At 38.2% G+C, this 20,949-nt stretch overlaps 2 protein-coding genes across 2 annotated transcripts in view; one reads left to right on the forward strand and one right to left on the reverse strand.

The window, feature by feature from the left end:
- The window catches only part of si:ch211-288g17.3 (uncharacterized), a 14,308-nt gene extending 6,779 nt beyond the window's left edge, over positions 1–7,529 (forward strand). Inside the window, exon 2 of the mRNA XM_053489950.1 lies at positions 3,129–7,529. Coding sequence (XP_053345925.1) covers positions 3,201–4,526 — 1,326 coding nt within the window. The 5' untranslated portion in view covers positions 3,129–3,200 and the 3' untranslated portion in view covers positions 4,527–7,529. The remainder of the gene's footprint in view (positions 1–3,128) is intronic.
- A 7,769-nt stretch (positions 7,530–15,298) lies between these two features.
- On the reverse strand, positions 15,299–20,684 carry vamp1a (vesicle associated membrane protein 1a). The gene is made up of 6 exons (XM_053489955.1): positions 20,620–20,684; positions 20,338–20,354; positions 19,867–20,002; positions 19,215–19,373; positions 17,126–17,177; positions 15,299–15,904 (listed from the first exon to the last, which is right to left on the reverse strand). Coding segments are annotated over exons 2-6 (366 nt in total). The 5' UTR covers positions 20,340–20,354; positions 20,620–20,684; the 3' UTR covers positions 15,299–15,887.
- Between the last annotated feature and the right edge of the window lie 265 nt (positions 20,685–20,949).

Raw genomic sequence — 20,949 nt, forward strand, 5'->3', positions numbered from 1 at the left:
CCTCGTGATTTAAAGGTGCAGAGACAACACTGTCATGTAAGATTTATTTCCTTAGGGGCAGTTATGGTTTTTGGCCACATGATGACAGTGTGGGGAAAAGGGGAAAGAGATTTAGTCCAAGTGGGTTGGTATGCTTTACATTGTATATTTGTGTCAAATGATGTACAAGACTGACTTTGTCTGACGTAAGAACAAATCCGACTTACAAACCAGTTCCGTTCCGGAAGCATGTTTGTAAGCCGGGGACTACCTGTACATATACACCAGTCAGCCATAACATTACTACCATCTCTCTAATCTAGAGTAGGTCTCTCTTTTGCTACCCATACTACAGAGTGCAGAATTATTAGGCAAGTTGTATTTTTGAGGAATAATTTTATTATTGAACAACCATGTTCTCAATGAACCCAAAAACTCATTAATATCAAAGATGAATATTTTTGAAAGTAGTTTTTAGTTTGTTTTTAGTTTTAGCTATTTTAGGGGGATATCTGTGTGTGCAGGTGACTGTTACTATGCATAATTATTAGGCAACTTAACAAAAAACAAATATATACCCATTTCAATTATTTATTTTTACCAGTGAAACCAATATAACATCTCCACATTTACAAATATACATTTCTGACATTCAAAAACAAAACAAAAATAAATTAGTGACCAATATAGCCACTTTTCTTTGCAAGGACACTCAAAAGCCTGCCATCCATGGGTTCTGTCAGTGTTTTGATCTGTTCACCATCAACATTGCGTGCAGCAGCAACCACAGCCTCCCAGACACTGTTCAGATAGGTGTACTGTTTTCCCTCCTTGTAAATCTCACATTTGATGATGGACCACAGGTTCTCAATGGGGTTTAGATCAGGTGAACAAGGAGGCCATGTTATTAGTTTTTCTTCTTTTGTACCCTTTCTTGCCAACCACGCTGTGGAGTACTTGGACGCGGGTGTGATGGAGCATTGTCCTGCATAAAAATCATTTTTTTCTTGAAGGATGCAGACTTCTTCCTGTACCACTGCTTGAAGAAGGTGTCTTCCAGAAACTGGCAGTAGGACTGGGAGTTGAGCTTGACTCCATCCTCAACCCGAAAAGGCCCCACAAGCTCATCTTTGATGATACCAGCCCAAACCAGTACTCCACCTCCACCTTGCTGGCTTGACTGGAGCTCTCTGCCCTTTACCAATCCAGCCACGGGCCCATCCATCTGGCCCATCAAGACTCACTCTCATTTCATTAGTCCATAAAACCTTAGAAAAATCGGTCTTGAGATATTTCTTGGCCCAGTCTTGACGTTTCAGCTTGTGTGTCTTGTTCAGTGGTGGTCGTCTTTCAGCCTTTCTTACCTTGGCCATGTCTCTAAGTATTGCACACCTTGTGCTTTTGGACACTCCAGTGATGTTGCAGCTCTGAAATATGGCCAAACTGGTGGCAAGTGGCATCTTGGCAGCTGCACGCTTGACTTTTCTCAGTTCATGGCCAGTTATTTTGCGCCTTGGTTTTTCCACACGCTTCTTGCGACCCTGTTGACTATTTTGAATGAAACGCTTAATTGTACGATGATCACGCTTCAGAAGCTTTGCAATTTTAAGAGTGCTGCATCCCTCTGCAAGATATCTCACTATTTTTGACTTGTCTGAGCCCGTCAAGTCCTTCTTTTGACCCATTTTGCCAAAGGAAAGGAAGTTGCCTAATAATTATGCACACCTGATATAGGGTGTTGATGTCATTAGACCACACCCCTTCTCATTACAGAGATGCACATCACCTAATATGCTTAATTGGTAGTAGGCTTTCGAGCCTATACAGCTTGGAGTAAGACAACATGCATAAAGAGGATGATGTGGACAGAATACTCATTTGCCTAATAATTCTGCACTCCCTGTAATACACTTTTATGTTTTGGCACCTTTCTATGGGAACCAGCATTAACCCTTTCAGCAATCAACTATTCTATTGGATCTGACTCCGCAGGCCAGCTTTCTCTCCCCACAAGTGACAGGGTCATGGGCAGCCACTTATCCACTCTTTTTCTGTCCTCGGATCACTTTTGTTGAGTCCTGACCGCTGCTGGCCAGGAACATCTCACAAGAGCTGGAGTTTTGGAATTTGGCTCTTGCAGGAGTTGGTCTAATTTTACGCTTGCCCGTTTTTCGGTTTCCAACACATTAACTTCAGTAACAAAATGGTAACTTGCAGCCTGATGTATCCTGTGCACTTACAGGTGCCACTGTAAAGAAATGTTGTAACTGTTGCTACTGTGATAAGGGCCAGATTGTAACATCCAGACAAGTGGGACAGGGCAACTCCATAACTGCAGGTCTTGGGGGGTTGTCGACGTTCTGCAGTGGTCAGGACATACCAAAACTGATCCAAGGAAGGAAAACCGGTGAACTGGTGGCTAAGGCTTAGTGGTGCACCTGGGGAGTGGCTCGTGTAGTCTGATCCAATAGAAGAGCTCTTACAGCTTAAAATGCTAAAAAAGATCAATGCTGGTTCCAATAGCAAGGAGTTAGAACAGCGGACCAGTGTTCTGGTGACAAAAAGGGCAACCTACTCAAAATTAGGCAGATAGTCATGATGTGTTGTGGCTAATCTGTGTATATAAAACACATTCAGTGGCGTGTGGTGAGGTACATGGTGGTGTAAGAAGTGAATGCTTGTATGTTAAAACTAATACTTGTGTCTTGTAATTAAATAAGTTTTGCTTTATTTCCGAAATCACTTTGTATATTTGGAAAAACTAAATTACCCAAGTTAATTTTATGTCACGCTATATATGATTCCCAGTTAGTACAAAAATGCAAATGGTGCATATAATATATTTATTTATAATTAAATTTTAGGTGGTGTGAGGACAGAATGTCTTGGAATTTGCATTAAAGAAAATAAGCATGAATATAATTCTGATTTAAAGCAAAAAACTGTATTAATCAGTGAGCTATCATTAAAATATGAATTTTCATTAACGTTTATCCAGCCAAATATACTTGAACTGACATGTCTGAAGCTTTAAATTGCAGCTCAAAGTAGTATTAATATTAAGTCTTGTAAAATAATTAATTGTGGTTTTGAGGAGAAAAATGTTAGATTGCTGCTCCATTGCTAAAAAGTTTTTGTTTCCTCTTTAGAATTCAGCAGTTGGAGAAGGCAAGCCTGGGTGGAGGTCCCAGACCCTCAGTTAAGGCTTAAATAACGTTGTGATGGAGGTTGAACAGAAGGATGATTCTAGCAACCCTCTGGCCAACGGAAGCGTCAACTCGGGCAAACGCGGCCGGGGCAGACCACGGGGGTCCTTTAAGAAAAAAGTTATCTTGGTAAAAGAGATATCTCAAAACGCTAGGACATCCAAAAGAGTGGATTTCTTTTCCCCAGAGACGGTGATACGGCCAAAAGTCAAGAAGCGCGGTCGTCCGAAAAAGATAAGAAGCCCAGGAAGGCCGAGAAAGATTCCCCTCACACCGGAGGAGGAAGCAGGAAGGATTTTAAGGTTGAGCAAGAAACGGAAACTCACAAAGCCTCTTGGGAGACCTCGCATTCATCCACTCGTAGACATGCCAAAAGAGAAAAGAGGGAGAGGTAGACCACGCAAATATGAATCGATGGGTTTACAAAATGGCAGAGTTGACAGGAACCTAAAAAGTATAAAGATCGCTGAAATGGGCGGAGACACTCCACGAAGAAGGGGAAGGCCAAGAGGCTCGTTTAAGAAAAAACGAGGACGGCCAGCAGGTCCATCTCCAGTGAAGCGGCCAGTCGAAGGGACTCCAGTAAGAAGAGGGCGACCCCCGGGCTCTAAAAACAAGCTTTATGTCAAGCAGCAGCTGGTGCAGCAGGAAGAGAATGGGACTCCTCGAAGGAGGGGAAGACCCCCAGGCTCTGGAAAAAAGCTGAAGTTTATTTCAGGTGAGACAAATGAAACTCCTCGAAAGAGAGGGCGACCTCCAGGATCTGGCATGAAGGTAAAGGTCGCAAAGCAGGTGATTGATGGAATTCCCAGAAAGCGGGGACGTCCTCCAGGTTCTGGGACCAAGGTCAAGGTTCTTCCACAGGAGACGAATGGCACCCCACGAAAAAGAGGCCGGCCGCCAGGAACCGGAAAACTCAAGACAGTTACCGAGGAGCGTGAACACTTTATCGTTAACAACAGCACCCCCTCCGTTGATGGCCAGCCTCGTAAGAGGGGCCGTCCTAAAAAGGTCGAAGCCCTTCCGACCGTTCAAGTCAAAGAAGAGATCAAGGAAAACGACGAACCCTCACCCAAACGGGCGCGTAACTCATTTGCGTCAACCAAGAATTCAAGTAAGCCAGACGCTGAAGACCAAAAGGCCAGTGAGAATGACGGCAGCCATGTGGCTGCAACAGTAGAAAATCCTGTTCTGTCTGCTGGAGGTGCTGCAAAACCAGACAGTATAGAGCAGGTTGCTGAGAACGAGCTAAACAACGCCTCGGTTGAGGGGGTTCATGAGCATAACAGCAGAAAGAGTTTGTTCTCAAGGGTAGGAGGTAAATCCCAAAAAAAGAAGTAAATCATTGGGTAGAATAGAGCACAAATATTTTTGAATGGGTTTTTACCAGATTTCATACAAATTGTCCCGAAGGTTAGTAATGCAATTATCTTTTTTTTTCTTTTTTTTTCTTTTATCCTTCTGTTGCTCAGCTCTTGTGCTTTTGCATGTCTTTTTAAAAGAAATGTTTATTTTGATACTGCATGGTACATCCATTTTCGTATAAATCCCCATTGCAACAGACAAAATGGAATTATGGAATTTGGATTTTTTTTAAACCAGTAACCATCTGGCTACACTGAGCAATTTCTGTTATTATTTATACAGATATATTAGGTGCGAAAATAAGCTATTCCAGGACTAATCGGTTATTCAGATCTTTTTTTTTTCTCAGCAGCGTTATCGTAATTTCAAGAAAGCCTAAAACTTCCACTAGGCTTGATTCTGGATGTTGTTGGAAAAGTATTGGTGCAGGATCTATCGTGAAAATTTCTTTTTTTTTCAGTTTTGATTTTTTTAAATAGAAAAATAACAGCATGCAGTTTAGCGGTCCCATCACTGGACTATTCTAGCTAGACATAACTGCATCCTGAGCCTGGGCTGCCATCCATGTGATCAGGTCTTAAACGTGCCATGTGAGACCATGTGTCCTTGAATTTATTTATAAAAAAAAAAAATAAGAGAAGGCATTGGAGAGAAAAAAATGGGGGAAGAAGAAGAGTGGGGAAAAAATAAAACAACCTCTAATCAATAAGCAGTTTTAAACTTTTTTTAAGGTGCATGACATGGTGAGTGAGACGACTGGATTTCAGATCTTTTAAAAGCGTTTCAAGAATGTTGACTTTGTACCTTGAGTGTGCATATTTTTCATCAAGTTTTTGACTTGATAAAATGTGGAATACAGAATAAAAAAAGATGGAATGAGTATCACAGTATCATTTTCATAAACACGTTTGTCATTATTTGTACTATTATTGTACAGTACTGGAGAGTACAGATGCTCTTCGGCTTGACGTAAGTAGATGTAACTTAGCGAACATCGTAGTCTGTCATTTAAATTGGGAGCAGCTGGCTGGGAACATCTAAACTAAAGCCGGTTTTAATGATAAATTCTTGATTATCTTCTGTCATTTACACCAACAATGAATTACAACAGGGTATCAAAATTACGCTCATGATCATTAAAGCTGAAATAGATTGAGGTCAGTTTCAGATTTTATTGCTCTATTTGATTCACCGTCTCAATCTGTCAGTCTATGATTTTAGAATTGACACTTTTCAATAATTTTTGAAAACTTTTAAATGATAAATAGTCTAAAATATACAGTTAAAAAAAAATAACCTTTTAGAAACCTTTCCAGGAATTCAAACCTCTTCTATATACTGTTTTTAACACTACCAGGTACAATTGGTAATTTTTAATGCTTCAATGTGATTGCAATAAAAACTGCAATGTACAAAAATCTAAATGAATCCTTCTCTAATGAACACATGACTGATTGGGAGGTGTAGCCCGAAAAAATCGAAAAAGCGTAATTGAAGTCTTAAGTTCGGGACTGTCTGTTTTGCTTGCTGCTTTTAAAAATTGGCGGCTTGCTTTACTAAATGTGTTTGAAAGGAGTTTTCCCATTCTCCCCATGTCATCCGTCATGTACATTTACATTCAGATTCGATGTGACGGTTGCTTACTTTTATTTGTTTGTGCGAATTAATTCATTTGTCTGTTAAAAAAATGTTGAAATGAATTTCCATTTGTTTAGGAAGTAACATCTTAATTATTTCAGGAGTTGAATGTAATGTTTTTTTTTCCCCATGATTTGTGAAAACTGTTTCCGTTTTTCAGGGCATAAAACTAAATGGACATTTTGCTGACCAGAAGCTATAATTATAGAATTATAAAAACTCCATTACATTTTTATTTTTTATTTTGTGAATTTGAAAACAGAAATTTAAAACATAAAAAAAATAATTTTTGGGCTAACCATGTGAACTGAAATATTTATATGTAAATCTAGTTGTTTATGTTGATGTCGGATATATTTGTCATTTTTGTCCAAATTCTTCGTGTTTTATGTGAATTTCCAAGAAATGCAGCCCTTCTAATTGTTTTGATTAGCTATGGTTATGTGGTGATGTACTGCAGCACATGTTGTGTAACTTCATTTTAAAAAGATCAATACTTTTTCATGACTTTTCCATTGCAGTGTGTCTTGATTGATGTATAAACGTCAAAGTTCGGGAAAATTATTTGTGGCAATTCTGTTCCTGCGTTTAGTCTTTTTCTTAAAAAAAAAAACTTTGGACAAAAGATTAAAACAAACAAAATCCCCCCTCCCAGCACCAGTATTTAAAAAAAAAAAAAAAGAAAGATCACCATTTTTTAGAAAGATTCGATTGTGGTTTTGAATTTCCTGAAGAAAATTTAAACCACGGTACTATTACAGTCTTATCGCTGAAACCCTACTTTAACCCTTTAGTGGTCAAAATACTTAACATCTGAAAAGTTGACTGATGTCCTTTTGCCCTTTTAAGAAATGTGGTACCTTTTGTAGGATTTAGGTGTAAAAACATTTAAAGGTTGGTATCCTAGGCTAGAATAAAATAAAACCCACCTGTCCGAGGGCAACGATTTGGGTGCTAAGTGTTATTCATAAACTCTGTTGAGCTGCAAATGGTGGATAGCCTTCATGTGGTGTTTTCCAGTCTGCAGCTTGCGCTTGTGGAAATTACTGTTGTTCATTTAGTTTAAGTAGATGGGTATAATGCCTCGTTATTTGACCGTAGATGTGTACATCCCTGGTAGAAACGTGAACATAAAGCCCCTCTAAAACGACTGATCCCTAACCATTTTGCTTAGAATAGATGTACTAGCTTAAAGCAAATGCATAGGCTTGTTTTCTACTATAGTAAGTCATTTGATGTTTGATTTATACATTAATCTGTACTCCTAACAATTAGAAGCTGTTTAATGTGAGCACTTGTATTTGATATTTTTTCTTTAATAAAATACTTTCTTCAACTTTTTTGCAGACTTTTATTTTGATAGATTTTACTGTTATTATAGACTAGCAAACACTTCCTTTAAAAATATTAGCAAAAAATATATAATTTCTTACTAATTTAAAGCTGAAAATGGCATTGCTTTGTGGCTGATCTTTCTTACGATCTTATTTATTAGTACATTTATACATTAATTCGTCTGATATTTCGTTGATTGAAGTGCTTTTATAGAATTTTAGATGCAATCCCAAGGCTTATAACATGATGAATTTATTGTGATTGTAAGCATTAAAGGTCTCATGATCGTCACATGGTTGAATGTGGACCTAGGTCTGAAAACAACATTCCTGAACTGAAATTGGTGTTTTACCCGAACAAATCTCTGACAAGTCAAGCTATATAATTTTAAAACATGTTGACGTTTAGGAAATGGAAAAGAGGGGGAAAAAATAAAAAAAAGAGTCCACTGAAACACACCAGTGACCCGAAAACAAAGTTGTTAGGAGAAAAAAAATACTGTACTCCATATTTAATTACGTATGTAGTAAAGAATTGCAATTAAGTTTAATTTAATTCATTTTAAGTTCACTTCTAATATATATATATATATATATATATATATATATATATATATATATATATATTTTTTTTTTTTTTTCTATATTTAAAAGCATTGTTTAGTACATTGGTTCCCAACCCTGGTCCTTCTGGCAGATTCCACTGTGTTCCTTACATTAGTACATATAATAAAATTCACATTTACTCAACTGAATGTCCCACATTCTTATCAAGTTGAAACATAATGATAAACAGTACAAAAGCTCAAGTTATATTTTTCACCATGGTTTAAATATTTCCCTTTGTTCTGAGCACCATCAGCATGGTTTAGTCTACTTAACCTACCTGGGAGTTAATTTTCCTTTAACAGTTGTTGATTGTGATGTGCTATAAGAGTTTTTTGTTTAATAAAAGTGTTTTTTGTTTAAAAGTGTTCAACAACCATCCTCAGGCAATCTTAGCCTTTTAGGTCTCATTCACTATCATGAAGCTGGTGTGAAGCTAAGTTCACTGAGAGAGGATACACTGGATGCTTGGATTGTTATCCAATTACATTAATTGAAAGGATATGTTTTTTCATAATACATGGTACTGACAAGCAGCCTGCATCCTTTGATTGAAGTACGTGTGGCGGATCGTAAGACACTTCACTCAGGTACTGTGGCGCGAGACTATGTAGTACTTTATGGTCAAAAGTAGTATTTTTAAATTTAATTCAATTTTATTTATATAGCGCTTTTAACAATGGTCATTGTCTCAAAGCAGCTTCACAAAAATAAAATATTTTTTTAGGGAAGAAAATATTTGGAAGTGTGTATGTGTGAGAAAAATGTTTCTAGATAATAATGAGATAAATGAATGAATAATGAATTAAATGTCTCTGATGAGCAAGCCAAGGGTGACGGCGACGGTGGCAAGGAAAACCTCCCTGAGATGGCAATGGGAAGAAACCTTGAGAGGAACCAGACTCAATCAGGGAACCCATCCTCATCTGGGTGATAACAGATAGAAATAACATCATGTGTGTTGTGCAGGTGAAAGTTCAATATAACAAGTTATTTAAATTAACATGAAGTCCAGTTCAGCACAGAGAGTCAGTAGGTGCAGAGGGCAGATGGGCTCTGGGTCACTGGAAGCACAGGAGCAGCATGTTTAGCTCCAACCATCATAAAGCAGAATCCAGCTGGAGCTGGTCCTTCTCTGGATGCCTCAGAAACCTCGCAGGGTTGGCCTTTGTCTACTGAAGCTGGCACAATCTCCAGATGCCTCGGGATGGGTAGAAAAATACAGAACAGATGGAGAGAATTAGCATAGTTGCCATTCAGGATAGATACTACTATCAGATATAGTACTGGAGTATGAGGTTGCGGGATGAGTTACGTGTAGGCCAGATTAAAGAGATGTGTGAGTCTACTTTGAATTGGAAAACCGTGTCTGCTCCCCAAACACTTTCTGGAAGGCTATTCCAAAGCTTTGGAGCTAAATATAAAAAAGCCCTACCCCCTTTTGTAGATTTTAAAATTCTGGGAACTACCAGAAGTCCGGAGTTTTGTGATCTTAAGGAGCGTGGTGGATTGTAGCGTATCAGAAGACTGGTGAGGTATGTGGGAGCTAAACCATTTAAAGCCTTGTATGTGAGTAATACTATTTTGTAATTAATTCTAAACTGAACAGGTAGCCAGTGCAGGGATGATAATATTGGGGTTATATGATCATATTTTCTGGATCTATTGAGAACCTTGGCGGCTGCATTTTGGACTAACTGAAGCTTGTTTATTGAGGTTGCAGGACAACCACCTAGTAATGCATTACAATAGTCCCATCTGGAGGTCATGAATGCATGAACTAGCTTTTCTGCATCAGATACGGATAAGATGCTCCTAAGTTTGGCAATATTTCTAAGATGGAAAAAGGCTGTTTTTGTGATATTGGAAATATGATTTTCAAAAGACAAGTTACGCCCAGGTCTTTTACTGTTGAGCTGGTAGTAACAGTACATCCTTCTAAACGCAGGCTGAATTGTAAAAGCTGTTGTGTGCTGGTTTTTGGGCCGATAAGTAATATCTCCGTCTTATCTAAATTTAGTAAAAGAAAGTGATTGGTCATCCAATCTTTTAAGCATGTATATTGAGAACAGCAGAGGTCCTAAAACTGACCCTTGTGGGACCCCATATTTCACTGGAATTACACCAGACGGTTCTCCTTTCAGATCTACAAAATAGTATAGATCAGACAGGCAGGGTAGATTTAGGGTGGACAGAGGGGATGTTAATGATAGTGGCTTTGACGCACATTCATTATAGCAGGACAGGCTATAGTCTGTGAATACAGATTTAACACTAATAGCAGATTTAACAGCTAAATGTAAAAGTATAAATATGATCCCTGTCAGTTCTCCTAATCTAATGACGACTATTTGTCAGAAATCAGTCTTGTGAAAGAAATTGATATGCTACATACTAATATTGCCATGGCTAGAAATTTGTTGACGGTTCACCAATAGACAATCCACTTCACACAAAAAGTTTTTAAAATGCATTTACAGACTTGGCAAACATTAATGATTTGATTCGAGATTTGCACACTAAGACTCAGAAAAGGCTGGAAGACATTCTTCTGACAGGAGAGGTGGATGATATTGTTGATCAGTATCCAGAACTTAACAGGGAGACTCTAAAAGTTCAGCTAGCCATGTTCAAGTCCAAATACAGTTTCAAATCTAGTACAGAAGTGGCTACTATCATGAGAGGAATGCCAGTGGAGGCGAGGGGTCTATTTGATCAAATTGAAACCCTTGTCAGGCTGCTTTTAGTTATCCCGGTGTCATCAGCTGAAGCTGAAAGGAGTTTCAGTACTCTCAGGAGACTAAAAACCTGGCTCAGATCAACAATGCTTGATTGAACAATGCTGCTGTATGCCATGTCCACCAGTACAGTCTGGACAATATCGATGTCAAACAAATATGCCAGCAGTTTATTTCTGTTAACAAGAGGAGAAAGCATGTTTTTGGCTCCTTCATATAGGAGCAATAGGCATTGAGCTGTTGTGTGGTATCTATCAGTAGTTTATGTTTAGATGTAATCTACTTTCATATATACTGATGTTTGAGATGTTTCATTTGCACTATGGCTTAATAACGAATAGTCTTTATTAAACTATTTTTTGTCAGTTATTCAACATTCCTTTAAAATTACACTATTCCTTTATTTAACTTAATAAATTGCATTTCGAGTGGATTAATATCAATCGAATCATTGCTAGTATTAATGTAAAGTGATTTTGCAGCATATTAAAAAAACATGCATTCCGTGGACGGATTTGGGGTGGGGCCCCCCCCCACCCCAAATCCGTCCACGGAATGCATGTTTTTTTGCGTGGGGCAGGGAATGGGGCGGTGGAGTCCTAGGTCCCCACCAATGTCCAGAGCAAATCTACGCCTTTGCAGACAGGTATGATCTAAACCATTTTAATGCCTACACCTGAATACCTATATGATTTTGTAGGCGATCTATGAGAATATTATAATCTATAGTGTCGAATGCAGCACTAAGATCAAGTAGAAATTTCAAAGCGAAATTTCACATGGAGCCAATGCAGTCTATGATATGCTCATAGCTTCTGGTTCTAGTGAGAACTCTCGCTGCTGCATTCTGGACTAACTAAAGTTTGTTTATGCACCTAGCCGAACTTCCAAACAGTAAAACCTTACAACAGTTCAACCTAGAGGTGATAAAATTATGAAAAAAAAATTCTGCATCGTTTAGGGACATCGTCTATGTATGTAAATGTCTATATTCCTTAGCTTGGCAATATATATATATATATATATATATATATATATATATATATATATATATATATATATATACTTCAGGATGCTTTCCTTTATGCTATTTGAAATACTGACAATTTACTTCGACACCATTTACATTCTAATTTTCGAGTTATCTGTTTTAAAGTGCGTGTGTGGTCATAGCAGGGAGCGAGTTTCTTATCTCTATTTTCCTTTTAACTGGAGTTACATTATCTAAGGTACAACGGAATGTTGACTCTAAATATTCGGTCGCCTGATCGAGTTCTGTGGAGTCAGACGGTGATCCAATCATAGTTGATAACTCTGAGAGATTACTGATAAAGCTCTATGTCAGAGGTGGGTAGAGTAGCCGAAAAATTTACTTAAGTAAGTACTTTAAAATAGTATTACTCAAGTAGAAGTAAAAAGTAGTCATCCAAAATATTACTGAAGTAAGAGTAAAAAAGTATTCTGTGAAAAGACTACTCAAGTATTGAGTTACTGTAATGTCCGATATATATTTTTTAATAATAAATATATATTAGTGTGTGTGTGTGTGTGTATATATAGTCTATTTTTGCAGATTTATTAAAAAAGAAAAAATGAAATATCACATGGGCTCAAGTATTCAGACCCTTTGCTGTGACACTCATATATTTAACTATATTTAAAAGGTGCTGTTCATTTCTTCTGATCATCCTTGAGATGGTTCTACACCTTCATTTTAGTCCAGCTCTGTTTGATCATACTGATTGGACTTGATTAGGAAAGCCACACACCTGACTATATAAGACCTTACAGCTCACAATGCATGTCAGAGCAAATGAAAATCATGAGGTCAAAGGAACTGCCTGAGGAGCTCAGAGACCGAATTGTGGCAAGGCACAGATCTGGCCAAGGTTACAAAAAAGCCATAATGATCTCCAGCCTTGTGCTCGTCAACATTCTCACCTGAGTTAACAAGACGATTACTCAAATGATCTCAGTAGGTCCTTTAATGACAGCAATGAAATGCAGTGGAAAGGTTTTTGTGGGATTAAGTTAATTTGTAATTCTGTACTAAAATATACTTATATATTCATAGACTGTTAAAGTAAAATTATATGTACAATTAAAGTCAACATATAATCACACAAACATGCATTTTATAATCACCGCAAGATTGTACACTATATCAATCTTGCCACAAGATCCCAGTAGTAGCAGCATGGATTAATAGGTGTTTCGCAAAATTAGAGAAAGATGCAGAAACTTTTGTTTGAATATTAAAGTCTCCAGCAGTTTTAACACCATGCCTTCAAATTCACAGAGAAATTCACAGTATGACCCTGGTGGTCTATAAATAATAATTAGCTAAATTGATTGAGCAGATTATTTGTTGCTACACTTGTTATGTTACTATAGAGAACTTTAATGAGGTAAATTTGAGTCCGTGTTTTTGTACGATGATCAATAACTGCGACGCCTCCTCCTCTACCAATTAAGCGAGGCTGATGTATCTGTATCATCTGGGCCCAGTTTTTCAAAAGGTTTAATCCGGATAAAAAAAGAGTCAGTTGTTCCTCTGCCAGACGAAGCTGTGCTGAAAGGGTTCAGACTCTTTTTGTAATTATCATCTTTGTTTGATGAAGGGCGCTTCAAGCCTTACCTCTGAGATCCTGTGGCAACTACCACTGGCTCAACCAATGAGGATCCAGCTTCTTCCTCAGGAACAGAGCTGAGATTCAATATAAATATGCTCTCTGGATCAGCCTCAGGAGGAACTGGCAGATTCTTCTCCTCGTCCTCAATCCAAGGCTCGCCATCCCCTACAACACCTTGAATACCACGGAGAGCTTGCGACTTCTCACCTCCAATGATGTCGAGGACCACATCTGTGTAATCTCCCCTCTTAAAGGGCTTGTTGCCTGTTTGTGGGTTTTTGGCTTCAGCATGGTCCTTTGTTGCCCTGGCCTTAAGATTCTTCCACCGCAATTTGATTTGGTCTGTGGTCCTCCTTTGGCCAGACCCTATGGCATTCACATTTTCTGTGATTAAAATCCAAACATCATTTTTCTTTTTGTTGGTATCCTTAGCAGAATTAAAACTTCCCACTATTGTTCCATAATGGCACCGAACACCCTCTAGTAGTGCATTGGTTTCAGCAGCAGTGAAGTTACATCTTCTTGAGTCCATGGTTCCGTTGCTTTACTATAGTAAACATTGTTCATCATTTAAAGGCCTTGGGTCCAATTGCCTCAATTGAACACAAGCCAAAACTAATCAGTTGTAATAGGTGTGTTTAAAAAGACCAATTACACAGCCATATAAATCAGCCTTTCTCAGAGGATTCACAGAGAGACAGTGAAATGACCGGTGTTGTCCACCGAAATTTTTTGCATTTTTTTGGTTATTCTGTAATCATTGCATGCATCACTAATAAATATTCTAAAAACAAAAATATTTTCGATTGTGATATTGAATATATATATCAATTAGTGACAGAATATTTTTTTTTGTTTTTGGTCAATTTTGACAGCTGTTTGGGGGATTATTTTATGAGGCCAAACTCTTTCTACTTTGCTGTAGGCCTATACTGAAGGGCTAAATACATTAAAGCTTACCTAATCACTGTAGCCTGACGGATGAACAACTAAAATTAAAACCTTATGAATAAATAGGATATCTTGTAAGATACTGCATGATCCAAATATAGTATTATTTGATACATTTTTTAAGTTTTCATTACATTTTGGGCATGAAATCCACGCTGAATCCACCCTTCTGATGGGATCAGTTTAATATCTGAAAAGAAATCTGAAAAAGAAATGAATATATGAGCAGCAGTTTATTTTTTATGGTTTTGTGTGTGTGCATTAAATATAATGTTACCAAGGAGATTTGTCAAGGCAAGCTGTGCCAGCTGACATTTTTAAAATATAAAATACATTAAGTTGACTCAAGAGACAGTGGCTTACTGCTTTTCAAATATTTATTACAATTAGTATATAATAAGCAAACTGTGACATTAAAGGCTAAACAAAGTACTGTACACCAAACACTGTGGAATATGGATGTTACATAATCCAATAGATCAGCAATAGATCTCTGCTTGTATTAAATAATATGCATACAGTTTATGATCTTTCTTTAAACTAATCTGGAGGCATATGCTAAAATTCCCAACTGTAATCTTTAAGTCTTCCCAGAGCTTATGTATCATTCTTTTAATATTTAGTGGCAGTTAATTTTATTATTTAGGAATGCATTCAATATAATCGAAACAGTATTATTAGAAAGTTATTGATCAAATTATAAAATAACCAAAAATCAATCTATATCTTGTTGCTCATTATTACTCAGAGTTACTATTTTTGTCCAGTTAAAATGGTTCAGAAAGTTCATTAAATCTTATAAACCAATTTATAACCTTTTGTACAGGGTCGCAGAGGGGCCAGGAGCCTATCCCAGGAGACATTGGGCATGGGGCAGGGTGCCAATCCATCACAGTGCTCACTTACACTACAGGAACCTCAGTTATCATAATCTTTATGTCTTTGGGAGGAATTTTACATTTGAGCACCCTCATCCAGAGCAACTTATATTTTTTTGTCTCATTTTTTACATTTAAGCATTTGAGGGTTAGGGGCCTTGCTCAAGGGCCCCTTAGTGGCAACTTGGTGGTGCTGGGATTTGAACCTGGAACTTTTCAATCAGTAGTCCAATGCCTTAACCACTAAGCTACCCCTGATTCCAGTACTGAGAGGAAACCCACCCAGCACGGGACAACATACAAACTCCTCACACACTGCCCCGAGACAGGAATCGAACCCTCGGCTGTTTCAGAACACTTAAAAGGAAAAAGAATAAGCAATAAACAGTAAGAGCTCTCTCTTGCAAACCACACAGGTTGGTATTCTGACAGAGATGTGGAGGCACACATGCTACATTTGGATTCAAGGCATCAGTTAGGAGAAAAGAATGGTGGTATGAGCTTCGGTGAAAACTGCTCTAATAATCTGCTCCTTTGGTAGAAATCCACATGCTTGCACTCAGTGGTAGAAGTACACTGTGGGGGAAAAGAGATCACAAGAAGGGTTTTAAAACTGAGATGTTTTAAATCCCAAACCAGGCAGTTATTTAAAAAAAAAAAAAGAAGAAAAAAAAAAAAAGAAAACCCCAACTAGACGGGCTGTGCGTTTGGATTGTCATGTTCCTCATTTGCCAATCACTTAATACAAAGAAGCTCTTGGTAACTATTCTCATGGACAGAAGAAATGTTGCACGTATGCATTTCTAACAGAATGTATTTCTTTCAAATGAAAACCTCTGTGTCAATCAGCACCAGTAATTTGGAAGGTTTAGCTCCAGTAATCATGGAAATTCTGAGATTGACAAGGAAAAGTTGGTGTGTTCAACACCATGTATACAAAGTCAGTATCGAGCGAATGAGCCCCTGTTATTAATTTCGACTTGAGAACGCAGACAGGGCCTTCTGTAGGATTTCCCTTCAAATTCGTCTCTTGTGTTATTTGGTCTATCCTGTCCTGGAAACCCGAACCATATGGCGATATCTGTTTGCATCGCACCAAGTTGAATGATTTAATAGTCCTCTCTCCTACTCATGATAGTAAAGGGGAAAAATGCACAATCAAAAGGTTTTTCTAACTTTAAACATCAAGTAATGTCAACTCCTATGGGGATAAAGTAATGCTTTATTGAACATAAAGGTCATTTTACCTTGACTGCAACAAAATTAGATTTAGATTTAGGGTTTTCATAACAGTAAAAAAAATTGTACGGTTTGTAAAAATGCAACGTTTCTGTTGTCCGTGAGTATAAACTGTAAATGTAAATATGTCACGTTTTCTTATGTTACTTGAAGGGACATTCTGGTGCAAGTTAAATCATTTAACCATTAATACACATGTTGTGAACATGCCTTCTTCTTTAGATCAGGCTTACAGTGCAGGACTTGTTCTATGCAAGTGGTGTTGACAGATGCATCGCTTCTGCAAGTTGGTGACAAAATATCTTGTCGATTTTCAAGGATCAGTTGTTCACTGGATCAGAATTTTCACTGGAACTGCTTTAGTGAGCTTCAGAGCTTTCTTTCGTCACCGTATTGTGCTTGAAGTCTTCTGTTTCAATACAGTTTTATGGCATTCACATGAAAAGTCCCAGTTTGACTTGAACACCCAGTGTCATTGTGCATTCCAATGTACATTCCAGTTGGCATCATTATTATTATTATCATTATTATTATTATTATTATTTGTAATCTACTTACCAATAGCAACACAAATCAGGAGGACCACAATAACTCCCATGATGATCATCATCTAGGAAAAAGGTGAACATTTATCTGCAGTGCACACACACGTACAGTTAAACTTGCACAATAATTTGCTGTTCAATTAAATTTAAATGAACTGTAGAAAAAAAATATATATACACAATTAAGCCATATTTACTACTACAGGGTGATTCACTTGAAAGAGGCCCCGAATATTCTGTAATAACTCCCGCTATGATGAAGCAATCTGAATGCTGTAAACCTTGAAGTATGTGTAATCGATTGCATTAAATGCAATATCCCGGAAATGATTCTCTGAGTGGACATATCAGAGGCTATGATGGCTGTCTGGCACCTACTTTACCTTATTGGTCAGACTCAGGGGCATCCCAGCGTGTCTGAAGCTTCATATACTGTACTGAGGAGGCACATTGTCCAGTATGTTGTTTTATTCAGATTGCTTCATCATAGTAAGAGTTATTACAGAATACTCAGGACCTCTTTCGAGTAAATCATCCTGTATAATACACTCCAGATCTGATATCAATTTGATAAATGTAATATTCCCAAAAGCATATCCACCAGTGCCTTATGGACAACAGTTTGTACTCCTTGATTAATTGGACAGAAATTACAATTTATTTCTCAATAATCTCAATGAGATTATGCCAATTTGTGTGTTTATACTGTAGAAAGTTCTGTGAATCATAAAAAAAAAAAAAAAACAGAAAGTTCTGGGGGAAAAAACTACAGACAGTTAAGTTAAAAAATTAAATGAAAAACCAACATTGTGCCATATTAAGGCTTGTAAACGCCACCAGTCAGCAGAACAGCTTTAGTACTCTAGCAGATTCAATGTCCATGTCCTTGGACGTGTACTAGAGAGTTGAACATCATGCTAGCTAAAGTTTTTCCCCTTAGCTGTGGTTTTGATGATGAGGGGTCCAAGATCTCTTTGCGTGTTCAAGAGGGCTCAGATCAGTTGACTGTGTAGACCATGGCATGTGATTTACAGCATTAAAATATTCAATAAACTCTTGTGGATGGGAACAAAATACCACTCACATAAGGATAGTGATATGTTATCATCCGATTAAGTAGATAAGTAGGAATAACTTTGAGGAACAACCTCTAATACCCCTATCTCACCTATGCGGTTTGACTCACGGTGAGATGCGGAGTTAGGCACCGTGAGTCACCGTGATTGCCCGCCGGCGTTCTGCTGTTTAATTTTTCGCGCGGAAAGATGGAAACATACTCACAGCGTCAAAAACTCGCAGTCAATCATGATGAATCGTACTTATGGCCACCGCGCGAAACCACGTAGGTAAAATAGGGGTATAAGGGAACAAGTGGCAGAAACTGTGCCGCCAGTTCTTGCTTCATTTTATCATCCTTGGCCTTTATGCTCTTCTTATTCACATACAGTAGGTAGCATTGGATGAAAGCATGATATAAAAGATAAAGGGTTGTTAGTTACTGCATGATGCAATACAGCAGAGTTTAAATCCGGTGACATCACCCTGGTTTTTACTGAAGGACATGATTAAGTACGAAGTTGGTCTGCCATTTTTGGGTAAAAACACACGGTAGAGTGGAAGAAGGTCTGGGGGAAAAAGAGAGCGTCTATTAATTTACTGCGAGAGATATTTTGCCAGAGGTTTGGATGAAGACATACTGTATGAATTGAATGCACAGCGTGAGGTGTCTCACGTGTAGTGAAGTCACATGGCATCAGAATCAGTTATTTGCATCAGAGCTTATAGAGTTCTGCCAAGGTTGTCTTGAAACAAAACCACACAATTACTTGTGTTAATGAAACTATTTCATGCGTGCAAACATAGCAGACATGCAAAAGATTTAAGAGAACTGACTTTTAAAATCCCATTAAAGAGCCTAGACACATTTATTAGTACTAAATAATTTCAGGGGTAGCTCAGTGGGTAGGGCATTGGAAGGTCCCAGGTCCAAACCCCAGCACCACCAATTTGCCCCGCTGTTGGGCCCTTGAGCAAGGCCCTAACATTTTGTTCCTGCTCAACCTGAAAGATCACACACAGTGCAACACATTTACATAACACACCTTACAGTTTTTCCACCAGTACTTGTTTTTCAGCTTGGCAGCACTGCTCTCAAACATCTTAGCTCCACTGTGCAATGCATCAGCCCGGTCGTCCAGGTTCGACAGATTCTTGTCCCGGTCCATGATAGTGTCCAAATTTACACGTATGATATCCACCACCTAGAGGGATCATTTAAGGTGAGCTCAGTAATTATTAAAAAGTTAATATATCCTACAAAAAAATGTAATGTATTAATGTATTAATATATAAATAAAATAAAAAAACAAGAGGCTTTACATGAAATTCACTCACAGAGAGACATCCATCCATCTAGGAACGTCTGTAGTCCAGCTACAGGCCGTGGAGGCCAACGGTGACCATTGTATTTATTCCCATTTTTACAGCTGTGACCATTCAACATTCATACACTACAAGCAATTTGGGAACGCAAATTTGCATGTGTTTGGACTATGAGAAGAAATCAGAGCACACAGCGGAAACCCACCAGAGGCGGTAATTGAATCCAGATCCTGGAGGTGCAAGCCAACAGTGCTTACCACTAAATCAACGTGCCACTATCAGTCATACAAAAACACTCATTCCAGAAGGGTACTCTACAGAATGTGACTTATAACTAGTAAAAAAAAATTGTTATATGACTGATGTGCCTACCTCATCCACTTGAGCCTGTGTGTGTTGGAGACGAAGGTTGCTGCTGGTGTTTGGGGGCTGGGCTGCTGGGGCTGCTGGTCCTCCCTCCCTGTCTGGGGCTCCTGGGTCAGCTGTGACATCTTGATCTGGGGCAGACCTGTAGAGATGGTATTTATGCCATCAAATGCCAAGATTTACCTGGCAATAATCCAAGACTTTTAAATAAATTAGAATAAATTCCCAGTATTCATTCAGAGCACTCTTTTAAAGGATGCACAAACTCTAATGCTTAAAAGGTGTTCGGTAGTGCGTTAGTACTGTATGTACTGTATGTTTGCGGTTTTGATACTTTAAAACCCTCTCAAAGACACCCATGGGTATTGTTATGATTATTGATGACCATGTATTTGGTAACATACCTTAATGAAAAGAGGAATTAGGACAAAGAAAACAAGTTCTATACACTAGTAGTAGAAAAAGTTGCATACTTACATATTGACAGTAAGTTCCTGTGGTGGGCAGGATACAGTATATATGTTTGTGTACGTGTGTGAAAAGACAGAGAGAGAAAGAGAAATAATTTTTTAGTTGCCTAGAAAATAAGTCTAAACATACAAAAGCAACATTCTGTAGCTAAACGTATGACTGAGACATTACAAATAAACAGACAGACAGACAGACGGACAGACAGACAGACAGGTAGATAGATAGATAGATAGATAGATAGATAGATAGATAGATAGATAGATAGATAGATAGATAAACAATCATTACCAATAGAGCTGACGCACTTCTTGTTTTGGATCTGGCTGTGCTATTCTGTCTGGGAGGAGAGTTTGGAGGAGACGGATCACGTCCAATTCCAATTACCTTCCCCCCATCCCCACCTTTTTTAGCCCCCCTCCCTCCTCTCTCTCTCTCAGTCAATTTTATGTCGACTGCCCAAGCTCAGATGCCACATGATGCCAGCCCACACAAACCTGTTTGCATTTGGCGACGCCCACAAAACTCCATAAAAGGACACAACAATGACACAGTGAAAATGGCCAGTGTAAAAAAAGAAAGCCTTTCTCAGAGGTAGAAACATACCCATACCATCCACAT

The sequence above is a fragment of the Clarias gariepinus genome, chromosome 28 (genome assembly GCF_024256425.1).
Source record: "Clarias gariepinus isolate MV-2021 ecotype Netherlands chromosome 28, CGAR_prim_01v2, whole genome shotgun sequence".
Lineage (NCBI taxonomy): Eukaryota > Metazoa > Chordata > Actinopteri > Siluriformes > Clariidae > Clarias > Clarias gariepinus.